This window comes from Salarias fasciatus (assembly GCF_902148845.1).
Source record: "Salarias fasciatus chromosome 7 unlocalized genomic scaffold, fSalaFa1.1 super_scaffold_4, whole genome shotgun sequence".
NCBI lineage: Eukaryota > Metazoa > Chordata > Actinopteri > Blenniiformes > Blenniidae > Salarias > Salarias fasciatus.
Window position 1 is genome coordinate 23120187 of NW_021941229.1, and position 22383 is coordinate 23142569.

General features: G+C 46.3%; 1 protein-coding gene across 1 annotated transcript in view; it reads right to left on the reverse strand.

The window, feature by feature from the left end:
• The window catches only part of LOC115382695 (netrin-G2-like), a 69637-nt gene that overhangs the window by 4820 nt on the left and 42434 nt on the right, over positions 1–22383 (reverse strand). Inside the window, 2 exon segments of the mRNA XM_030084531.1 lie at positions 284–349; positions 352–450. Of these exon segments, the coding sequence (XP_029940391.1) occupies positions 284–349; positions 352–450 (165 nt within the window).

Genomic DNA, 22383 nt, shown 5'->3' on the forward strand with positions numbered 1-22383 from the left:
TTTCACCCTCTATATGTTAAACTTTCACATGCTTGAGATAAATGCAGAATGAACAAACAGCAACGCAAAGTAAAGAGACAATACTGCACAAGTATTGGCTCTTTATGTGTAATTTCCACAGCATCTGAGTAGGCTCTTGAATTTTAAAAGCAGCATCTTGTTAACTGCTTCTCTGTCAGTCTCTCTCTCTCTCTCTCTCTCACACACACACACCACACACACACACACACACACACACACACACACCACCCCCCCTCTGCACGCCGCCTCCCTGAAGACTGACCGATGCAGACGCTCTCGTCATCCAGCTCAGCAGAGGCGTTGCGGAAGTATCCCAGTCTGCAGTGCTGCAGTTCTGGCCTCGGGTGTTGTGCTTGCAGCTGACGCACGTGACGATGTTCAGGTAGTCGATGTAGCTGCAGCGGTTGGAGTGGCCGTAGCACTCACAGTCTAAAAGAAAAGGAGACAGATTAAATGAAGTCCTCCGGGGGCGGCAATCATAAATTTTTCCTGTTCGACTCCAAATTCAGGTGATGAAAAAGAGGCGCGGAGTATTGCATTCTCGCAGGATTATTGAATGATAAATGGGCCGCTGAACAGATGTGTCTGGAAGTTTTCGTTTTAGACGTCAGTGAACAAATGAATGGCCCTGTGTGTGTTTTATGACTCGCCTCTCTCACTCTATATTGGTTCAATAAAGACAGACCACTCCCTCTCCATTACCACACTCACAGGTTTGCTGAGTCTGCTTCGCTGTGCTGCACTGATTACTGATGGGAATTCCACTATCCTGCGCGCGCGTGTGTGTGTGTGTGTGTGTGTGTCAGAGTGTGAGTGCAGGCATGTTAATTGTATCTGGGAATTTAATTGTATTACTGAATGAGTAGATTATAAGCTACGCAATCATAACTAAGGGAATTGGAGGCGAGCGATACAGCAGGTGCTTCAGCTCTCCGCGCCGTCCAGCAGAATCAGCCCGACCCTGGTTAACCTCGAGGAGAACTGCTTTTTCCACAACAAACCTATTATTGATGGGGAGATAAATATTACATTCTGGGCTCTCGGTTTGATTTCATTCAAGAAAAAGTGTTTGTTGCTGAAGTGACTTTGCATAATTTATATATTATTCTGTTAAATGCTGTTTGATTTACTGGCAATTTATGATACGTTAAATTAGGTTGGGTACAAAAATGCAAATTTCATGAGGGTATTTTGATCTCCCTCACTTTTTTATAGTGCCACTCATGCTGTGACGTCCCGTCTTCCACAAACACACCGCTGTGAGCAACATTTTCTCTCTTTTTTTTTTTTTGGCACAACGTAGTTGAAATTTGGAGCAAGATTATATTATATCTTAACATTTCAAGGTCTGAACATTATTTTGGTTAAATTATTTAATTTTCTAGAACTTCTCATGACCTGGGAGGACCTCTACTTGAACTAGAATTAGTTTAAATCTGTAACAAGAAACAACCTCCGGTTAATCTTCTTATATTGGACACTTATGCATTGTTTGCCGGATGTTTTCAATGGAAAACACAAAGACTTGCATTGCAGTTTACAAAGCCTTTGTTGTTTATTGCAATTTTTTTGGACCTGTTGCATGCAGCATTATTTAGAGACAGAGATTTTTTTTTTTTTTTTTTTTAGGAGAGTTTTAGCTGAAATGATTTTTTTTTTTTTAAATTCCCTTAAATATTTCTCTAAAAAGCACTTAATCCATTTGAAATTCGGATAATTTCGCTTTAATACCATTTTTTTTTAAATCAACAAATATAATGTTAAAAAAAAGACAAGATCTTGGAGAGAGTGAGACGCCACATGGCAGAATTCTCACAATGACTAACCCTGCGTCAAATAAACTGCAACATTTCAGATCCAGTCCATCCGAAAAACAGGCTTTCATCTGCTCTCGCTCCTTTCCCCACTTTTCACTTCCCCTATTGTGGCGCGCTGCACAATTGGGGCTCTAATTAAATTTTCTCTTTGTAATTCATGAATTATCTGAGCGCTCACTGCAGGTTTTACTCGCACGCTTTTATGCCTGATAAATTAAGACTTGTTCTGAATTTCACAGCCTCCAACCAAAAGCTGAAAAATAACAGAAAGATGATGGGGAGTGTGGTGTAAGACATGTGTTTTAATTTGTGGCAGAGGGACAAATGGGAACCTGAGATCACCTCTGTGTTGTGGAGACGGGTGCAACTGGAGGTGGAGGGGCTGCTTCGCCACCGTTATCTTGGCTGAGGCTGGTACCTAATTAAGGTTTTATTAAGCTTTAGAAGTTGGCTGCATAGTGTGCTGCAAGGCATCACTGTCCTCTAAAGAGGCGTTTACCAGGCATGTTTATGCAAATACACATTTAAATGCACATTAAAAAGTCGGAGTTTAGCTGTTTAATCAGCCGTCACATTATTATTTATTATTGTTTGGTTGATGATGCCAGCTGAAATATTAATGAGCTGGTTTAAAGGAAGCCGGCGAGAGGAGCGCCATAAAGTGCCTCTCTCAGCACTGAGGGAAGCGTGCAAGCGGTGGGGGAAGAACCGCCTAATTAAATATAAATGGCCAATTACTCCATGGACCAGCGAGGCGATGGGACATTGTTCCACAAATTAACGTTACGAGTCAAGATGCTGCCTTATTGGTATTTATCAGTTTTGAATTGTTCTCGGTAAAAGACGGTAGAATCACCGCCTGCATCAAAGACGGTGGGGTTGAAGAAGTATCGGTATGTTTTGCTAACAAGCCGCCTTCCCTGGAAACATCAGGATAAATGAGCGTTTGATGGTCTGTGTAGGAATTCACGGTCCAGTTTCTTACCTTAATCATGCACACAGAACAAACAGAACCAGATGCGAATGGGAGAAAGACGAGCAAAATGAAGAACAGAGAACATACTGAACACAGAAAGGAATCTTTCCACAGGTTTTCTACTTGGGGAAAAAAAAAAAAAAAAACAATAAAAGAAACTTCACAAACCACTTTAATCAAGCTGAAATCTGCAGCCTGGTGGTTCTTTTCATCACGTGCCGCTTCTGTCGGGTGTCTTACCTTTGAAATCATCGTATATGATCCCAAACAACTGTTTGGCCTGAGGCTCTCCTGAGATCAAGAGTTTGAGGAGCCCTTGAGGGATGAAGGAATCTTTATTTAGGTTTGGTGTCCACACTGCGCTACAGTCATCCTCAGCACTGCGCCTTCATACATCTGGGGCGGGAATAGCCTGGAGTTCAGCACAGGGACTACAGAGGGGTCTTATGGATGAGGTGGCAGGGATTCCCACTGAAGCGACATGAAAGGACGGGCTTTCTACGTTCTATGAAGCACAAGACGAAAAATAAATATAAAACTCTTCACCAAGTGCAGCATTTCTAAACTGGTGGTGAGACAGAACTGAAAATTCATGGAGGACATTCTGCATCTGAAGCCTTTTGGAAGGAACTGCGGTTGGCCCGCATCCATATCAAATAATCAACTGTTTGTAATATCGAGGATAGACGAGCGAATTTGTTTTAAAGCATGTCTTAAGCTTTAAGATTAATGCATTAAATCTTCTCCAAACACTGCAAAAAAGATTACAATGAATTATTTTTTTTTTTCTCTTTCTTTCAATTTTGGAAACAGCAGTTGGCAAAACAGTCGATCACACCCGACAGAATTCCTGGAAGATGGTCGGCTATGATTATTGTGCTCGGAGCTCGAGAGGAGCCAATAATCTCCACACAGTGAACGAGTGGTGAGAACTTTTGCTTTTTGCCAATAGCAGTTTACACTGGCGCCAGCCTCACCTCAGCATCGAGGGGTCGGGATGTTTCGTCTGCGCACTCAGACTTCTCGCTCATTCTTTTGTAACCGAGTGAAATCTTTGCAAAATGCCAAGCATAAACAGGAAAAAACAGGAAAACGGCGCGCGAGTTCGCCGTGGCGCTCCGCAGGTAACGGAGGCAGCGGTCTTCAGGTGTCGCTGCAGTCTAATTATTACACTGCCGTTTGAGATTTCACACCTAATTTTTCTGTTCTGCTCCAGAAGAAGCAACGTGGAGGTGTCGCATTGTGGGAGGCGCCAGTATCGTTTGACTATTGAGGTCCATGAAGCTGGTGTGAGACGCGCAGCGATCTCTCAGTCTTGCAGGAAATAACCCACTCGTCTGACATCGACAGTCAAGCCGTGCTCCGGAATGAACGCGATCATTTAGACGCCGCGCGGCGCGTGAGAACTTCTCTCCACTTGTGGATTTTGAGGATGAACCGTGGACTCGTCAGTTACACACGAGTTGAAGCTAAAAGCCTCTCGACTTGTTTGAGTTGGAGGTGACCGACTCGCTACAGAGCGGCAAAACATGTAAATTACAGAACTGGGTTTTCTGTCATGACTCACTTCGAAGGTTTACTTAAGAAAATGACTCAACTGAGGGTTGAAATGATTCAAATCGCCACGGCAGCAGCTCTGCGGTGTCGGTTTTCTTTTCTTTTTTTTTTGTTTCAGATACTGTTTCACCTAATAACCTTATCATTATAAATTAGTGCAACCAGTTATGAAACGCTGCACCATTAGATCATTACAAGTCTACCTTTCCTTTTCAGTCTCTCTCTCTCTTCTCTGTCTTCATCCTCCTTCCCAAACGTGAGCGTCGAGGTCCTGTGACCGCCTCTCTCCACCTCCGGTTGTTCAAAGAAACGGTGAGCTACAAGCGAGCAAAACCCCCCCCGCCAACCCCCCAAAAAATCAATCTCTATTGACACAACACAAATTATCCCAGGTTGTTTTACTGAACAAGACACCACGAAGACCATCGACAAGCTGGAAATATCCTCAGATATTGTGAGAAAGCTTTGCTGGTATAGATTCTGCTAAAACAGCCAGCAGGAAAAATGGAACCAGTTAAAAAAAAACACGGTGGCACATCCGGCTGAATCTGCCTCACCGGACCGTTTATTTGTAAGAATTTGCATAAGTTGGAGTCTGCAGTCTGTTCGATGTGCTAACAAATCCAAAGTAAATATCCGTGCTTTGCAATTTTGAGTATAGATCGGAAGCTTGCAGTTACTCTCTTGTCCTGGTGAAGGTTAGAGAAACACTGGCTGCAGCGTTCATGAAACCCTGACGACTGGCTGGACTCATCACTCTTTTCCTTCTTTAATTTTGATTCAAACATTTCAATCAGGTCGACTGTTTTCTGTAACTAATAGTCAGTAATACATCTATATTGACCCTGGAAATGATGAATAAATAAATGACTGTGGAACTTTTTTTAGGGCCCAAACACAAGTTGCACTCCTGTAACACAGTGTAGCCTTTGTTATTTTATTTATAAGCTCTATGCTGTATTCTATTAAACAGATGAGACACGAGGGTATTCAAAACGTGTAAAAATGAAATAATGCTCCCATAATTCTGAGCAGAGACAACGCGACTTATTTCCAGAGCATCTCCACTGTCAAATTCATCTTCTCTTTTCCTCTTGTTCTCGTTTTTCTGCTTCATCTTTTATGCTGCCTGTCTTTTTGTTTTGTTTTTTTTTTTTTTTTCCTTCTTTCTTCCGTGCCCTTCAGCGTCACTCGTCGTCTCGGATAAAAACGTGGCGCTGCTGTTGGTACCAGATTAAGATTTAGCCTTTCGGCTCCTGTTGACTGGCAGACGATCATCGCAGTCGAACAGACGCATTTAGACACTTTTTCTCAATTTCTGTTTTCTTTCTTTCTTTCCATTGAGAACTGCAAAGCCCAACTTGTCGCTGAGGTTTGTTAATCCGCTGAAGGGAATACTTGCTCCTTCACCTCTTCCCTGCGCGTGACCGTCTTCTTCCACACCGTGGCCGTGAGGCGAGGTTTCGGCGTGGCGGCCGTGACTCTCGTGCGTGTGTCCCTCCGAGTGGTGGGAGACTGAAACGCCACCGTCGTGAGGGAAGAGTTTGCGGGAGCAGAACACAAAAAAACACTCTTGTTTTAGTGTTGAAGTGAGACGGGGGGGGGGGATTCAGTACGCGGCTATCACTCTCCTAAATGTGTTATTCAGACTTGCAGAGGGCTGACACATAAAACGTTATCTTCCCTTCTCTCCGCTATTCAAATCGTGATTAGATTAGATCCATCTGTATCCCCGCTCCCCACTCCTGTCACGTTTCTATTCTTAAACTTAAGCTACAGTCAGTATTTTGGGTATATGCACCAATCCAGGCCAAATTAACATCTCTCTCTGCGGTGTAACTTTATTTTAAGTCGCTCTATACACTCACAGGCACATTTGGATACATTCCTGCTGTGTTATAGTGGCCTGTTTTTGGCGTGAACAAAGTTGTGCTGCATATTTCTGTATGTAAATGCTAAAGGAAAAAAAGCTGCTAGCAGTGTATACCTGTCCTTTCTTCCCCGTGGTGAGAAAAGGAGGTTGTTGTGTGGCCATGAGTCTCTGCACATGTCCGCCAGCCCTGTGGGGATCTGCAACAACCACTGTCATTAAAATTACAAGCCACTATTTAGATAAATGTGTGCCGTTTGTACTTTTTGGTGTCCGGGGGACTATTTGTCTCACTACAGTCAGATTAAGAGGTGCTGAAAGTTATCTACTGCATATTTAGGGTGCTGGAAGTTACGGGAAAATTTCTACCGCTGCATCTAAAGCGTGTACCTCTCCCCTCCGTATGGTCCTCTCTGTGCACGGGCGAGGCTTTGTGGCCGTGCGCGTGTCCGTCAGACTTGTGGGAGACTGACACGACAGCAGTGGTCAGTATTTGTTGGCTCCAGGAGACTTTTATTTAAAGTTCAGGGTCGTTTCACCTGTGCTTCCTGTGTGGCGCTCCTGCTGCCTTTCGTGCCTGTGCTGAGGAGAGGCGCCGTGGCCGTGAGTTTCGTGCCCGTGCTGAGGAGAGGCGCCGTGGCCGTGGGTTTCGTGCCCGTGCTCCTCAGAGGAGTGCGAGACTGGAACATGAGCGTGGATTCAGTGTGTCTCGAAGCTCGCTACTCCCTACCCTGCAAAGCTTGATGGGATACCTCTCCTCTCGGCTGGTGCCCCGTGTCCGTGCTCTGCCGACGTTCTGTGGCCGTGCGCCTCATGAGCGTGTCCCTCGGACCCGTGGGAGACTGCAACGCCACAGCGCTACCAGGTGAGTTAAGGCAGCAGAAAACTACAGTAACGTCCTGAAGCACGGAGCTGAAATACCTTTAGTTCCAGCTGGCCTTTCCCCCCCGTGCTGAGACACTCTGTGGCCGTGAGTTTCATGTGTGGTGTGCCACTGACGTGTGATGTCCTGACAACCACGGCCATAAGAAAACAAAATAAAGTTCAGAAATCAGCGTTTGTGCTAGCTGGAGTCCTCTTTATACGCTGTGGTGGAATTAATTTCATCTGCGTGACTCGTCTGCATATCCCAAACACTGCAACTTTGTCGTCGTTTTCACTCATAAATACCTCGATATTGGACTTTTGACCATCAAAAGGATGCTGTTCTGCACAGTTAAAGCCACCACTCACGCCTGTGTTGCATTCAGGCGTTGTCACGTAAATAAGAAACTCAAACACTTGAACAGGCCATAAATACGATCGTCACGGTAACGCCGTACACCCCGGGAAAGTGAGGGGAAGGTTTAATCATAACGTAGATAGTGCCAAACCCCAGTGACTAGAGGTCAAAACACACCATTTAAACTCGCACACACTCTGTACTCACATGCCAGAAGTGAATTAGCCCGTATCTTACTGCCTCACTACAGTTACTGCGGAGCGTTGCTGCAGCTGATTGTGAAATCGATACCTGCCACTTTCGTATGTCCGCCGTCTTCGGACGAGCTTTGGTGGCCATGAGCCTGGTGTGTGTGACCCTCTGAACTGTGACGACCTTAAAAACCGCAGCAAATTTAACTTATTTACTGCAGAGTTCGTCATCGACATGAGTCATGTGAATATTCACCTGTGCCTTCAGTTGTTCTTCCTGTATGTGAATGTCCTTCATGCTCAGACGAGCTTCTGTGGCCGTGAGTGTCGTGTGTGTGTCCCTCAGAACTGCGATGGCCTTAAAGAAATTGCAGCAAAATGTACTTTTTCATCACTGAAATAAGCTGCTGCCAGCTGTGCAGATGAATATTCACCTGTGACTTCAGTGGTTTGTCCTGTGTGTGAATGTCCAGCGTGCTCAGACGAGCTGCTGTGACCGTGAGCCTCGTGTTCCTCAGGTGTGTGACGTCCTATCAAACCAGGTACAGACAGTGAACACTGAAGAGTGTGTTTAGAGCACAATTTGATCAGTACTAGTACTATAATTTAAATGTAAAGCATTGCTACAGTTCCCTGCAGAACATATACCTGTGCTTTCAGGCGTTGGTCCTGAATGTGAATGTCCAGCGTGCTCAGACGAGCTGCTGTGGCCGTGAGCCTCATGTTCCTCAGGCGTGTGATGTCCTATCAAACCAAAGAATGTGTTTAAACCCATTTCAGAGCATATTTCTTCAGTAGCCGTACAGTTATTTAAAATAAGGCTTGCTACATGTCCCTCCGTTCCCCCACCTGTGTTTTCAGGCGCTCGTCCTGTGTGTGAATGCTCGCCGTGCTCAGATGAGCTGCTGTGGCCGTGAGTCTCATGTTCCACAGATCTGTGATGTCCTAACAAACCAAACAGCTCATTCACTTCTCAGTTTCCTCGACTGATGAGCCTGAGCTAAAAACTTAATCCACCCTGGATTTTCATCGTCACTGGGACTCTATTTTAAATATGAGCAGAGCTACAGTAGAAACGTCTACCTGTGTGTTCAGGAGTGTGTCCTGCATGAGAATGGCCGCCGTGCTCAGGTGAGCTTCTGTGGCCGTGAGTGTCGTGCTCCTCCGGTGTGTGACGTGCTAGCAAGCAGAAGAAATCATGAAAACAAAGCTGTAGAAGTGGGACATGCTTTCCATGTCTTTCTGTCCCGTTTTGGTGAAAATGTGTCTTCAGCATTACCAGTACACAAAATTACATTTAAAGCAAAGCTATCTTTGAGTATTTGTCTGTTTATATACCTGTGCTTTCAGTTGTTCTTCCTGTGTGCGCCTCTCCGCCGTGCTCAGATGAGCCTCTGTGGCCATGAATCTCATGATGTTCCTCAGATACATGATGTCCTAACAACCAGTCATTAAAACCAAAATGTAGAGATTGCTGTGGAGCACGTGCTCGTGCAGAACTTTCAATCTGAAGCGTGGCTGCGTCTCCCTACAGGACATTCACCTGCGCTTTCAGTCGTCGTCCTGTGTGTGAATGCCAGCGTGCTCAGATGAGCTGCTGTGGCCGTGAGTCCCATGTTCCTCGGGTGTGTGACGTCCTGACAAGCCAGACGTCATCAAAACAAAACAAAATAAACTGTAAATAGTGACACGCGTAGCAGTTTTTTGTGCGTCACGTTCAAAATAGCTAAAATCTCCTCCGTCACTAGGATGCTACGTTAACTATAAAGCAAAAATAATCCTGCACGTAGAATATATATACCTGTATGTGCCTCCCCAGCGTGCCCAGACGAGCCTCTGTGGCCGTGACTCCCGTGTTCCTCAGGTCTGTGATGTCCTAACAAACCACATTAATGCCTTTATTTTTCTACAGTCCTGTTCTCGCTACTGAATCACTACAGAAACTTAAAGAATCGCCTCCTTGGGTTTTACAGCAGATACCTGTTCCTCCACGCTCTGAATGCTCCGCCCCTCCGTGCTCTGCGAGCTTTTGCGGCCGTGCGTTTCGTGGGCAGCTAAAGTAAAACACGTGTCATGAATTTAACGCTGGTTAGAAACGCGACGGCGCTCGAGAAGCACGCCAAACCGTGGCGTGCGAAGCTCTAGTTTCACAAACGTGGCTGAAAATACCTTCGACTATTCGCTCCAGCTCGTGCACGAATGCACTGTGGCCACGAGTCTCGTGACCGGGTCGCTCAGAGCTGTGATGGCCTGAAACATAAAGTGGAAAAGTGCCGTTCTACTCATTTTTTTGCTGACACATTTCTATTATTCGGTCGTAATTAGAAAGCAGTGCTACTACTGAACACTAAACGGATACCTCCACTTTCAGCTATCCTCTCCAGCTCGTGCACGAATGCGCGGTGTCCATGAGTCTCCTGAGTGTGTCCGGCGGCGCCGTGATGGCCTGACAACCAGTTACCACAGAGGACGTTTTGCTCATTTTTGCAGGCTCACATCTACTCCTACATTTGCTCTACGGGCGACGCTGAAGCCACTGCAGACGTAAGGGGTACCTGCGGCGTGCTCTTCTTGTCCGTGTGCAGGAGGGATTTCGTGGCCATGAGTCTCATGAACACGCTCCTCATGCTCGTGCAAGACTGAAACACCACAGTTGCACTAATGCAGTTTCAGCAAGAATGTTCAGTAAAACTCAAGCAAAAGCGTCAGATAAGCCACTAAAATACCTCTCTGGGTTCTTCCCTCTCCATGTCCAGAGGGTTTCTGGCCATGAGTGTCGTGACCCGCGGGATGTCCTGACGAACCACGGTGAGATATGAAATTGTATTTCCAGTTTCCAAGACTTAACTACGCTGCAACGGACACAAAGCTTTGCGACTAATACTTTACCGTGCTCAGGCGAGCTTTTGTGGCCGTGAGTCTCATGCAGGTGAAGGACTGATGAACCGTGATTTTCTTGAATAAAGCCAGAAAAAAAGCATCCTGTTATGTCAATATCAGCTTTTCCAACAGGATTATGCAAGACCAATTTGGAAAAAATTAAAAAAAGAAAGAAAAGCATGGATGTTGTGGTCCACTGACTGGGACATGGAGGAAATTCCAACAGTGTCATTAAGAACAGTACAGAGCCAGCAGTCTGTATTTCTTTAAGAAAACTGAACAGCATATAAATGTGTATTTTCATCACTTTCATCATTTTTTCCACACATTCTCCAGATTCCAGAGCTTTCCTACCACTGCATGTAGGATAAATACCTCTGCTTTCCTCTTTTCTTCCCGATTGCTCCTCCTCTCCGTGCCCTGACGGCGTTTTGTGGCCGTGAGTCCCGTGCACGTGCTGCTCAGACTCGTGGTGAACTAACACACCAGAAAACATTTCTCCGTTTGCTTATACTATGGCAAATAAGAAAGCTTATGCAAGCCGACGTCAGACAGGAAGCAGTTCTCTCAGAATCAGTCAGACGTCCGTCCGCAGCCATCACACTCTCATCTGAAGCCGCTAAGTAAGCTGACATTCACTGCAATAGAGTAGAAAGTCGGACTGCCCAAAAGAAAGCCAATGCAAGCACAGGGAGAATATGCAAGCTCCACACAGGCTCAAGGCTGTCCTACCATCTCGCTCTTGAGCTGGTGTTTTAATGCTGCAGAGCGCTGCCATCGATACATGAGAACCAGATACCTGCGGCATGGATTTCAGCCTCGCTTCCCGGATGCTCTTCCTCGCGTTTAGATGCTATTTCATGGCCGTGAGTCCCGTGACCGTGTCCCTCAGACGTGTGGGAGGCTTAAACACCATAAATGCATCGTGAACACACGAAGCAAACAGCACTATATTAAAAGTTAAGCTTTTCTTGAAACGCTTCCTCCTCAGAAACTGTGTGTTACGCTTTATGCTGAACATATACCTCTGATTCCACCCTCCGCCTGCCGTTCCCCTCCGTGCTGGGATGAGGCTGTTCTGTGGCCGTGACTCCCACCCGCGTGTCCCTCAGACACGTGGGAAACTGCACAGCACAGTCATTATTGTCACAAGCAAAGCCAGCAAGAAAGCAGAAATTGAGATGCATTCCTGCAATTTCCTGTCAGTGGCCTATTTTCTGCAGTGAGCTGCCAAGTTTACACTGTGGTGAAAAGTTTATTTTCCCGCTACGCGCTACGGCTCGTCTACAGTGAGCTACAGAGCTGCTGCTACAGAGCATTAAGACAGAAAAAAAAACATGATACCTTTCCTTTCAGATTGTCTCTCTTGCTCCTCCTCTTGACCTTTGTCCTCTTGGCCGGGAGAAGTAGTTCTGTGGCCGTGACTCCGGTGCTCGTGACCCTCAAGCATGTGAGAAACTGTCACACCACAGGTGTCACCGTCATCAGAAGAAAAGAACCTCTAACTGGGTGAATTGAGTCTCGGTGACGGCCCAGTTTCTGCCTCTGAGTCCACCGCACATCGATTTCACCTCTAACTAGAACTAACTAGAACCAGAACCAGACCACTGCTGCCACTACGTAGGAGATGAGACGCGCTTACTTCCAGCTGTCCTGTCTGTTCGGCCCTCGTGCTGCGACGAGCTTGAAGCGTGGCCGTGAGCCTCGTGCACGTGCCCGTGCCCCACAGACTTATGGGAAACTGAGACACAACATCAGTTCATCAGTTTCATATGGACAAAAAAGTGAAAGCACCTGAAGAGGCGATTTACTGCAGGTCCTAAAAATGACCTTTTTGATACAATCTAGAGCAGACCTGGATGAATACTTCTCATTTTTATATTCTCATTTTTGCATTTTTTTGGACATGTGCACACAGATCTTTCCTGCATGCAAATGAATGTTTAATGTAAGTTTACCAGAGCTGCGGTCTTTAATGCTTAGGGAGTAAAATTCACTCCGTTGACTTTAAACTTGCACCAGTTAGTGAATTATGATGGAATACTGGATGGATATCAAATTTTCAACAGCTGACACGAAGCTTCAAATGACAGTTTTTTTGTTTATGGTTGAAAGCGAAAGGATTTTAAAAACTGGTGCTTACGTCTGGGTCGTCTCAATCATAAAATAACAAAGTATCAGTGATTGATTAATGATAGAATAAATTGCACTTTTTTACTTCAACCTGCCTATTGAAAACAACTTCTCCACATTTGCATTACCTTTGCTGAAACCTATGTGCTTGACTGCACTTTATTTTATGAGATGAGTTTTTTTAGCGTTTTAAAAAATGTCTGCATGCATTAATAAAAAAGAAAGAAAGTGTCATGTTCTGCTAACCCCAGCTGTACAGAGAGCTCTACTCTACATTTCAGATACCTCCCGTGTTGGCGCCATGCTCCTCCTCCTCCTCCCTCCCCTCGCCACGCTCGGGCGACGCTGTGGTTTTATGGCCGTGAGCCTCGTGCACGTCTCCCTCTGATATGTGGAGGTCTGACGCAGCACAGTCATCAACGTTAACAAGCAAAAAATTTTGACGCATCTCTGCTTTTTCTGGCTTTCAAGGGAACACTGACTCCGCCGCATAAAGATGAGATACCTTTCTTCTCAGCGTGCCTTTCTCTGAGCCCGTCCGCCTCCTGCATTTTCTGCCCGTGCACAGATGGAGTTACTCTGGTGCCGTGAGATTCGTGAGCACGATTAGACTCGTGAAAGTCTGGGAAAAAAAATCAAACATTTTTTATGAAAATAAGACACAGATGTCCGATGTTTTAAGACAACATGTGTGTTGCGAAACCTCAGAAGGTTGTAGAGCGAACACAGAACTACTAAAGTGCAAATCTACAACGTTAACTTGTACATACTGTAATCTATTTATTCTTATTCTGTCACGGTGGACTCCAGAACCCATCACTGTCCAGGTTAATATCAGGACGGATACCTGTCTCTCCAGGGCTTCCCTTTCCCTCCGCTCTGTCCTCACCGTGCTCGGCTGAAGCTCTGTGGCCGCGAGTCTCATGTTCACCCGACGTGTGGGAGACTGGTGCGCCACAACCGGAGACAAAAATCAGACGCACCTCCGCTGTTTGTGTTTTGGACAGCTGAGCTCATGATGCTGCTTTTCCTATTTTCTCTGAATTTGCTCAGAGCTAGGAGAGGTGAACGTCGGATACCTTTCAACTTCCCTTTCTCCTCCTCTGTGCTCGTCCTCCTCTCTCTTCTCGTGCTCAGATGACGTTGTGGATCTGTGGCCGTGGTTTTCATGAATTGTCTGCTCAGACTTGTGAGGATCTGACATGCCGCAGTGGCCATTTATTTAATAAAAGGAAACAAATTAGAGCGTTAGCTGAGTTTTTTTTTCCTAGTTTTCAAGCTGTTTTCACTTTGTTTCTGCTCATTTATGAAAAGAGAATAAAAAACCATTCTTCAACTTCAGTCATTGTCTGAAATGACTGCATGGTATCAGCGTTGTTGCCAAAATAGTGATTTCACTCTCTCCCTGAAGTTGATTGACAGATTATTGTGTCAGTGCGGAGATAAATTTAGACGATTATCCGCGTCGGGTTTTTGGATCCGACTGTGAGCTGTCGAGTCTCTGCAACTTTTTATTGCTCCACACCTGAACTCCAGAATTATATTCTAAATATTTTCAATAAAAAACATGTTTGGATCATTGTGGGCCTCAAACCGGCCTGTGAAGCTATTTCTGCTGATTTTCAACACGGCGAATCGCAGGACTCGTTGGCTCGTGTCTCCGCTGCGACACTCAAGGTCAACGCTCAAGCGCATAAATGCAAGTTTTCCATTTTCAACCCTTGTCGTGCGATCGGGGCCTCAACCAAAGCTGAACAGGACGTGATGAATAAATCCTCCCGACTCCAGCGAATACCTGTCTTCTCAGAGGTTCTCCGTTTCCCCTCGTCCTCCTCCGGGCCGTGCTCAGACAGCGCCGCCCCTCTGAGTCCAGGCATCTCCTGATGGACGGACCCGTGGGAAACTGACGCAACACAAACATCGTTAACACAAACAGACGTCTTCTGGGCTGTTTCACTGCCTCTCTTCATTCCACATCCCCAACTTTTATAATTAGGCTGATACTGCAGCGGGTAAAGATTACTGATATTGTCTACTCCTCCTCTTCCTCCGAGACCTTGTTTCCTCTATTCTTCCTCTCTCTCTCTCTCTCACTCTGTCAGATAGTGGATTGCCCCATCAGGGGCCGAAGCCCTGGGCTTGGGAAAAAAGCCGTGAGAGTCAGACAGGCTTGAGAAATTCCTTCAGCGCTACATTTTCACTTTGGGTGTGAGAGAAATGACATGCACTTCCTTTTATCTGAATGCCATGATTTTTTTTTTATTTTTGGCTTGTTCTTGTTTTAACTCTGTGCTTTCTTTCCCCTCCAATATTAGAAGAACGCCATCCATTCCTCCTCTTGTCTTTGTTATTGTATTTACCCCGAACTATGAATATTCATCGGGCACTCTGGACTGGTTTATATTACAGTAATGCCTCCTCACGGGTGTGCTTCCCCATGTAGAGATTTAATGTTCTCTCCGGTGCCACAGTCACAAAAAAACATCTCGAATCAATATAGCTACTAGAGACAGCTTAGCACACGCTTTCCATTTTTACTGCATCTTTAATTGTCTTTTGCTCAAGACTTTTTCACATCCTTTCCCTCTCTCTTTGTAACCTCCACTTTCCCAGAGGGAGTGCCATCACCACAATCCTTTGCTTCAGGTTTTTAGGGCTACAGCGAGCGCACGCACAAGGAGAGAGATGCGAAGCTGGTTCCTCTCTTCCTCGTAGCGCTCACAATTCGATAAATCAAGCGCCGCATCTCGCGGAGACGATTGGCAGTACAGAAGTATGGACAACCAATCATCTGAGGCGACCACACCGTGGACGTCAGTGAGGGACTAACGACCGCCGGGCCCCCCAGAGAATTGGCCGCCGCACGCCTCCATCTGGGTTTCCCCTGGAGGTATTTCTACGCAGGTATTCCATGTCTCCAGTTGTTCTTCTTCAGAGAGGGGCATCCTGCAAAGCGTCCCCCCCCCCCCCCGCGGTGCGTCCCCCTCCAGGCTATCTCCCCGCCCACTCGCCCGCCCTCCCCTGCCCCCCCCCCCCCCCCCCCCCCCCCCCCCCCCCCCCCCGGGGCCCCGGTGAGACAGGACGCCGGCAGCTGTTCTCGCAGCACCCTGGACTATTTCACACAACTTGGCGGCGTGCCATCGGCGCATCTCATCAAAGTAACCCCCGCCTACCGCTACTCGTGTCCGACTCTGGCCCCACTAGACCCACTCTCTCACACATCTGTCACAGCTGTGCATACTCACACACACACACACACACACACACACACACACACACACACACACACACACACACACACTGGAAACCCCTCCAGTGAGCGAAGCGTGGTTCTGTATGGCGGTGGCTTCAGAGGCTGCTGTAGCCCAGGAGTGAGCATAAACACGTTTAATCTGAGTAACCCACGCCGCCTTGGGGCTGGAAGTGATTTGAACCGTTCTTGGCATCGGCCTCGATCGGCTGAGCCGAACTCTCTGACGTTGCACTCTGGCAGCTGGATCTTTCGGGGTTCCCGCTTTGCTCTCCGACAACTGAGAGATGTGTTTGGCTCGGTAAACTACGACAGTGATTGAGCTCTTCATCTTCTCCTTCTCCCTGGCAGCTTGACGTCGAGCCAAAACCAGAAATAAATGACCTCAAACAAACGCACTATTGTTTCGCCAGAGCTCTCGCACGATAACGCCGCTGATAACATATTTTCTTATCTGCGCCGGTAAGTCGAGGTGGAGTCCCGATTCTGTCTGAAACGTCCCCGTGTCTTTTCATCACTGTGATCCTGTGGCTGATAACTCCTCAATCCTCTCGCTATCTCTGGATGATGCTGAGACGCCGCCGCCAACTGAACTCCTCCATCACAGCTCTGATAAGCACGCATAATGTTCAGTCTCTCTCTCTCTCTCTGCTCTGAAACTGACTCACTCGCCCATGTTTAAGCAGATTCCTCTGTCACTATCTAAATTAAATAAGCGTCCCTGACATGTGATATGATGCGGAGCACTATAAAAATTATGATAGCTTGTGTATAAGAGCGCATTAGTCGACTCTCATCGACCGAAAATGGCCCATTTTAGATGAGCTGCACATGAAAATGATCTCCCGATTCTAAATGAGACTGTAAAATTTTCCACGGGCCTCTAACTCTAGCTGCAGACGCCTGGAGCGGCGGGCGGGCCTTACCTCCCGTCTCACTGCGGCCCGGCTGGGAGTGCCTTCCCTCGCTCTCAGCCGGGCTCGCGTGATGGTGGAGCTGCGTCGGTGGACGCGGGGCGGACTCATCTGTGATCGCATGGCGGTCAGCGGTCGGATGGCGATGTGCGGGCTCATCGGGGACTGAGTGGGACGGACGCGAGCGCCGGGGGATTTTCCCCGACGGCGCGAAGTCCCGCGGCGTCGGGGGAACTCCGTGCTCCTCTGGCACGGCGGACGGCGAGGGAGGGAGAGCCTCCGCCGTGGCGTGAAGCGTGTCAGATCCTCCCGCGGGTTTCGGCGGAGGCTCAGACGCGGAGCTGGTGGGTAACTCGCCGTGTGTTAGCGGGGCTGAGCTCCCCGTGGCTCCGGTTTGAGCCCTGCTGTCTGTTGCGTCAGGTGCGTGAGGACAGAGAATGCAAATGCAGTGAGGAATGGGCAGGCTCACACATTAGCATAAGAGATGCTGCCTCAGATTGTTTATCCAAAGAAAGCCGAGCTTTCCCTTTTTTTTTTTTTTTTTTTTTTTTTTGCCTTCCCTCCTCTCTCTTAATGTGCACACATACACACTCGAGTGTGCACGCTCATACGCACAGAAGTGAGAACACACAATGAAAGTGTGAATTCACACTGCTGAGATAGGCTAAACTCAAAAGCTGTTCCACAACCCTTTCGGTGCCGGAAACTGTGTCCTCCCTGCAAAACATTGTGACTGTTAAAGGTGTGACTATTGTTAATATGGTAGTAAGACGAAATCACACGGCGGTTTGTCAAAGTGTATTACTCTGTCTTACACTTCCCGTGCTGTGTGCGGACGCGCGCCTTCGTGTTTGCACACACTCCATTTCGTCATCGGGTGATTAGTGACAAATAGTGGCGATGCTTTTCTCTCACCTTCACCACAGCAATAAATTAATTGCCCATCTATAAATAAACCATTGTGCAGCGGCACAATGAACTAAATTAATGAATAAATGACTGGCTGTGTGAGTTTTCCTTTGGAAATCCTTGTCCTTTTAAATCCAGTGATTTCACACTTGAATCCTCATTTAGCGGATAATGTGATTAATCCGTTGTAATATGTGAAATTCAACCTTTATAATGTTGCACACTGCAGTTAACGCCACTATTATTAAATGTAAAGCTGACTTTGGCATTTTAATAGCAGATTCCAGAGATTTATTGGTTATTACATCTGACTATAGATCAGATCTTTGAGGTCCCCGATCAGCAATTGTTGCTTTAAACATACCGTATGATGTGACTAAGATCAAGTACATCAAAGCTGCGTCGTAACACGCCAGCATTGTTACGACACTCTTGGCAGAAAGTGCGTCGTAAAACTCATTTCACATCTGTTCAGCCAGGAAAAACTGTTCCAGTCGTCCCGGCCCTGGAAGGACAGTGTGTTGTCCGCGGCCGTGGAGGTGTGTGTGTTCTTTATTAAACTAGACAGTTGAAAAACAGAGCGACGGAAAGTGTAAACCATGGGGAAGAGCGATCTGGCAGGTTTTAATCTCGCGCTAGCAGGGGATTTGGGGTCTGAACACAAGCAGCCGTTTACATAATTTCCAGCCATCACGCTCGCAGTGCCATCTAGTCTGGTGGAACTACACTGCATCCAGGTCTAAATTACATCTGATGGTGCCTACCTTCACTAATATCAAAGTGATGAGGGTTTAGAGAGCCGACCTGTGAGTCTCCGGGCCCAGAGACCGAGCCAGCCGGGCCAAACGACTCTGTGTGCATAAAGGATCACAAAGGTCACGGTGTCATTTTCAGCAACATGCAACAGCGCCATCACTCTCCCATCAGATGCATCAACAGTCTAAGCTGATTCATTCCATAATCCTCTAATATGTGCCTGTCTGCCTGTGCAGATGGACGCTCTAACTGTCTCTCGACACACTCGCTGGTGCACACCCACACACACTTCGACCGTACACAAAGGAGAGCGGGCGCTGCGGACGTGTAGGTTTGTGCGGTGATGAATTTCTTTAAAGACGATGTCCAAATCACTGCATTTGCATGTAATGAGATAATTTATTTAAAAGCTCGGAAAATATAACCATAACATTTAATGCCATCTGTGGGCCTTAGCATGTTCATCCTTTGTTACCGGCGCTTCGAGACATTGATTTAACTCGGCGCTAATGAAGCCATTGTGATTCAGCAGCAGGTAACATTTGGCCGAGCGTCTAATAGTGTCAGACGCACTGACAGCATGCATGTTATTAATACGTCACATGATTTTCCAGACATGAGCCAATCTCTCCCAGAGCAAGGCCAAGTTCAAGCTTGATCAAACTGAACGTGTGTGTGTGTGTGTGTGTGTGTGTGAGAGAGATTGTCTTGCTCACACACACGTTTCTGTGTTTGCTGCTTGCGTACAGATTTTTTTTTTTTTTTTTTTCATTCCTGGGATCTAAATTTGGCCTAAAGATAACTCAGGTTCATGTCGGGCCATCTGAGGTGGAGAGGCTGCAGAGGTAGATGTACGACCGGGTTTTAGGATTTGCTTTTCTTTTTTTCTCCCTCTCTCTCTCTCTCTCTCTCTCTCTCCTCCCCCTCTTCGCTGAACTCCCATCTGTCCCGCTGACCAATGGGGCTGCAGGCTCAGTGGATCAGGCTCTCTTGCCAATAGATTGCTAATCCTCATCTGAGCATGCTCACTCACACTTAACTGGGGCAGCGGCACACAACAAAGGGTGCAGCTACTACGACATGCTGTCCAGCCGATAAGCCTGCTCCAACATCTTTAGAGATGGATCTGCTTTGTCAGCAAAAAGCCACAGCGGGAAAAAAACTTTAGCTTGACCAACTTAGGAAGTCACACAATACATAAGCTTGGATTTGTATTTAGAAATTCCGGGAAATGATGGCGAAAGCACGTTTTATATAATCAAGTTTTATCTAGATTTAAAATAAAAATCCTGAAATCCCCAGTGAGTGGACGTAAACAGAGTCTCCACACCTGTTGGTTTTCCTCAGATCCTTAAAAAGAAAAAAAAAAAATCCTGTTTTGAATGCATCTTTAAATGCCGCAGTGGAGAATCGCAGTGACACTGCAGGTTATGCTATTCATGACAGCTAAACGGTGTAAAAGTGATCGAGTCGTTGAAGTCGGGGGACCTTCAGCCACACGACGTGATGAAACGCGGATGTGTGTCAGCGTGTGCATGAAACAACAGTAGTGGCGGCCGCTCTGTGAGAACGGAACCTAAGACCTCAGATCCCCGGGAGGAAGAGGAGGGGATGACGATGATTTATGGGTTTCACTGAACTGCACCATATGCCCACTATAAATCTACACACACACACACACGTATAACTAGAGTGTGTTCACATCGGGGTCAGGTTCAAGCCAAATACATTCCTCTAAACCTGGGATTAAAAAAACAAAAACAAATGGAGGGGTATAATGACATGATCATTTAGTTTTGTGTCTGAAAATTCAGCCGGTTGCAGTTTTTCAAGTTAAACTCTGCCAATAGAAGTGAATTAATTGGAAAAGGGGTTTTCACGTAACTTCACAGCAGTTTTACACCTACTTAACACATTAAATATGGCATTTTGGTGACACACTGATTAATCACTTAATAAAAATTATACTGTAACAGTTATTCTTGTCTAGTTATCAGTGCATGATTATTGTAAATTTTGTATAATTATTTGTCAAATTTTCTCTTTAAAAAAGCCTTAATGAAAACATGAGTAAGCTCCTTTAGGATGTAGTTTATAGCATATATCGGCACAATGTGTCTCGGCGTGAGCAAAAAAAAGAAAAAATGGCCCACGCGGTGCTCTGTGAAGTGGGTGTCCTCTGCAATGGACTTTTAAAAAGCTCACGAAGGACCGCCGCTGCGTTCGTTAAGGCGTCCGTCGGTCCGTCCGTCCTCGTTCACGGCTAATCAGTGCATACTCTCAGTTCCTTTACTGATGTCAGCCAAACAAGAAAAGTGCTGCGCTGTTCAGAAAAATGCCACTAATGGATTTCCTCAAGAAAGAAAAGAAAGGGCCTGACGACACTGCAGCGAGCGGTGCGGGGATCGCAGCTCCTCCCACGTTCTAAGTGCTTTTCCGGTGTAACACGAGCGGTCCGCTGCCCACCAAGACGGCGGCGGCGGCTTGAATTTAGCATGAAGGCCGGCGGGCTGCCGGGCTTTAAAGGACTGCTTCACTGTACATCGAAGCGGCTGACGGGAACCGTCCACATCCGTCCCGTGTTGCTGAGAGCAGCCAGTCAGAACAAATCAAGTCTGAATGCCCGTGTAGCTCGATGCCTCTGCGCTCACCACGGGGGCAGCGTTAACACCGGGGGTCTATCTGCGGCGCAGGGTAACAGTCGGCGTACGACTTACAGTAAGACCTCCAGTCAGCTGCGGGATGAGTTATGGATGATGTGTACGCACACAAACACTCGACTTGTCAGCGTCTTTAAGCATGTCCACACGCTTTGGGTTTGTCTCCAGTAAGTCAGTGGTCGACTGCAGTGGCTCCTAACCTGGGGGGTCCTGGACAGCAGCGGGGGGGTGGGGGGTGTCTGAGGCTTTGCCTGCTCTTAAAGTTGTCCAAATGAAACTTGTATGTGTCAAACATGATATATTAATGGTGTGAGAGAGTTTTGCAGGTCTGCTTAAGAACCTAAAAAAACATCTTATTTCTCCAGGGGTGTCAAACATAAGGCCCACGGGCCAAAACTGGACCACAATGGGCTCCAATCTGGCCCACCAAATCAAAAACCTGCATAACACAACAGCTACAGGAGAACTTTTGTGGACACGTCACCGTATTTTTAACCAAAATGTTTCATTAAACTTGCCTTCATGTTGATATTTTAATCATTTTTGGTTGTGTCTGTTTGGTTTGGTTAAAATTTAAACATTTTCCTAGCGTATGCTTTGCACCACGACAAAGAAAGACTTTGAATGTGAAGGTTATTGTGGCATTATTTTACCAGTAAAATGTGTTCGACACCACTGTCTTACTGTGATGTAAGATTAAAATAAGAAACATGGGAGGGGAAACATTCAAAACATTTCTTTGCAGGAAGGAAGAAAATGCTTGGGAACCTGATCCACTGCACCATCTGACCAAATGTTCTGGATTTTTATGCATGAAAAAGGTCAAACAAAACACTGATTATTATTATTATTTTTTTTTTAAATCTAAACAAATTACAAATTTATCAAAGTGAATTCCAGTTGAATGTACAATTAAGACTCAAAACGATCATTCAGACACCACTGAATCCTCTGGAACCACCTCAATATGTGTTTTAATCAAAATAAAAACTCAACATGTGCTCCGCGGTGGATCTTGGGAGTTGTCAAACTACCAGTAAATGGCCAAAAAGCAGCGTCCCCCTCCAATAAAATCTTCCAAAAATCATTATTTGTATACATTAAAGGGCAGAGACAGAACAAGTTAATTAGCTGAAATTCCCAGGTGCTGATCCATTGGTGATACTTCCTGAGTGAACAGAAGCCAGAACGGTCTTCTGCACACTGCTGATCTGAATGGAGCAATGT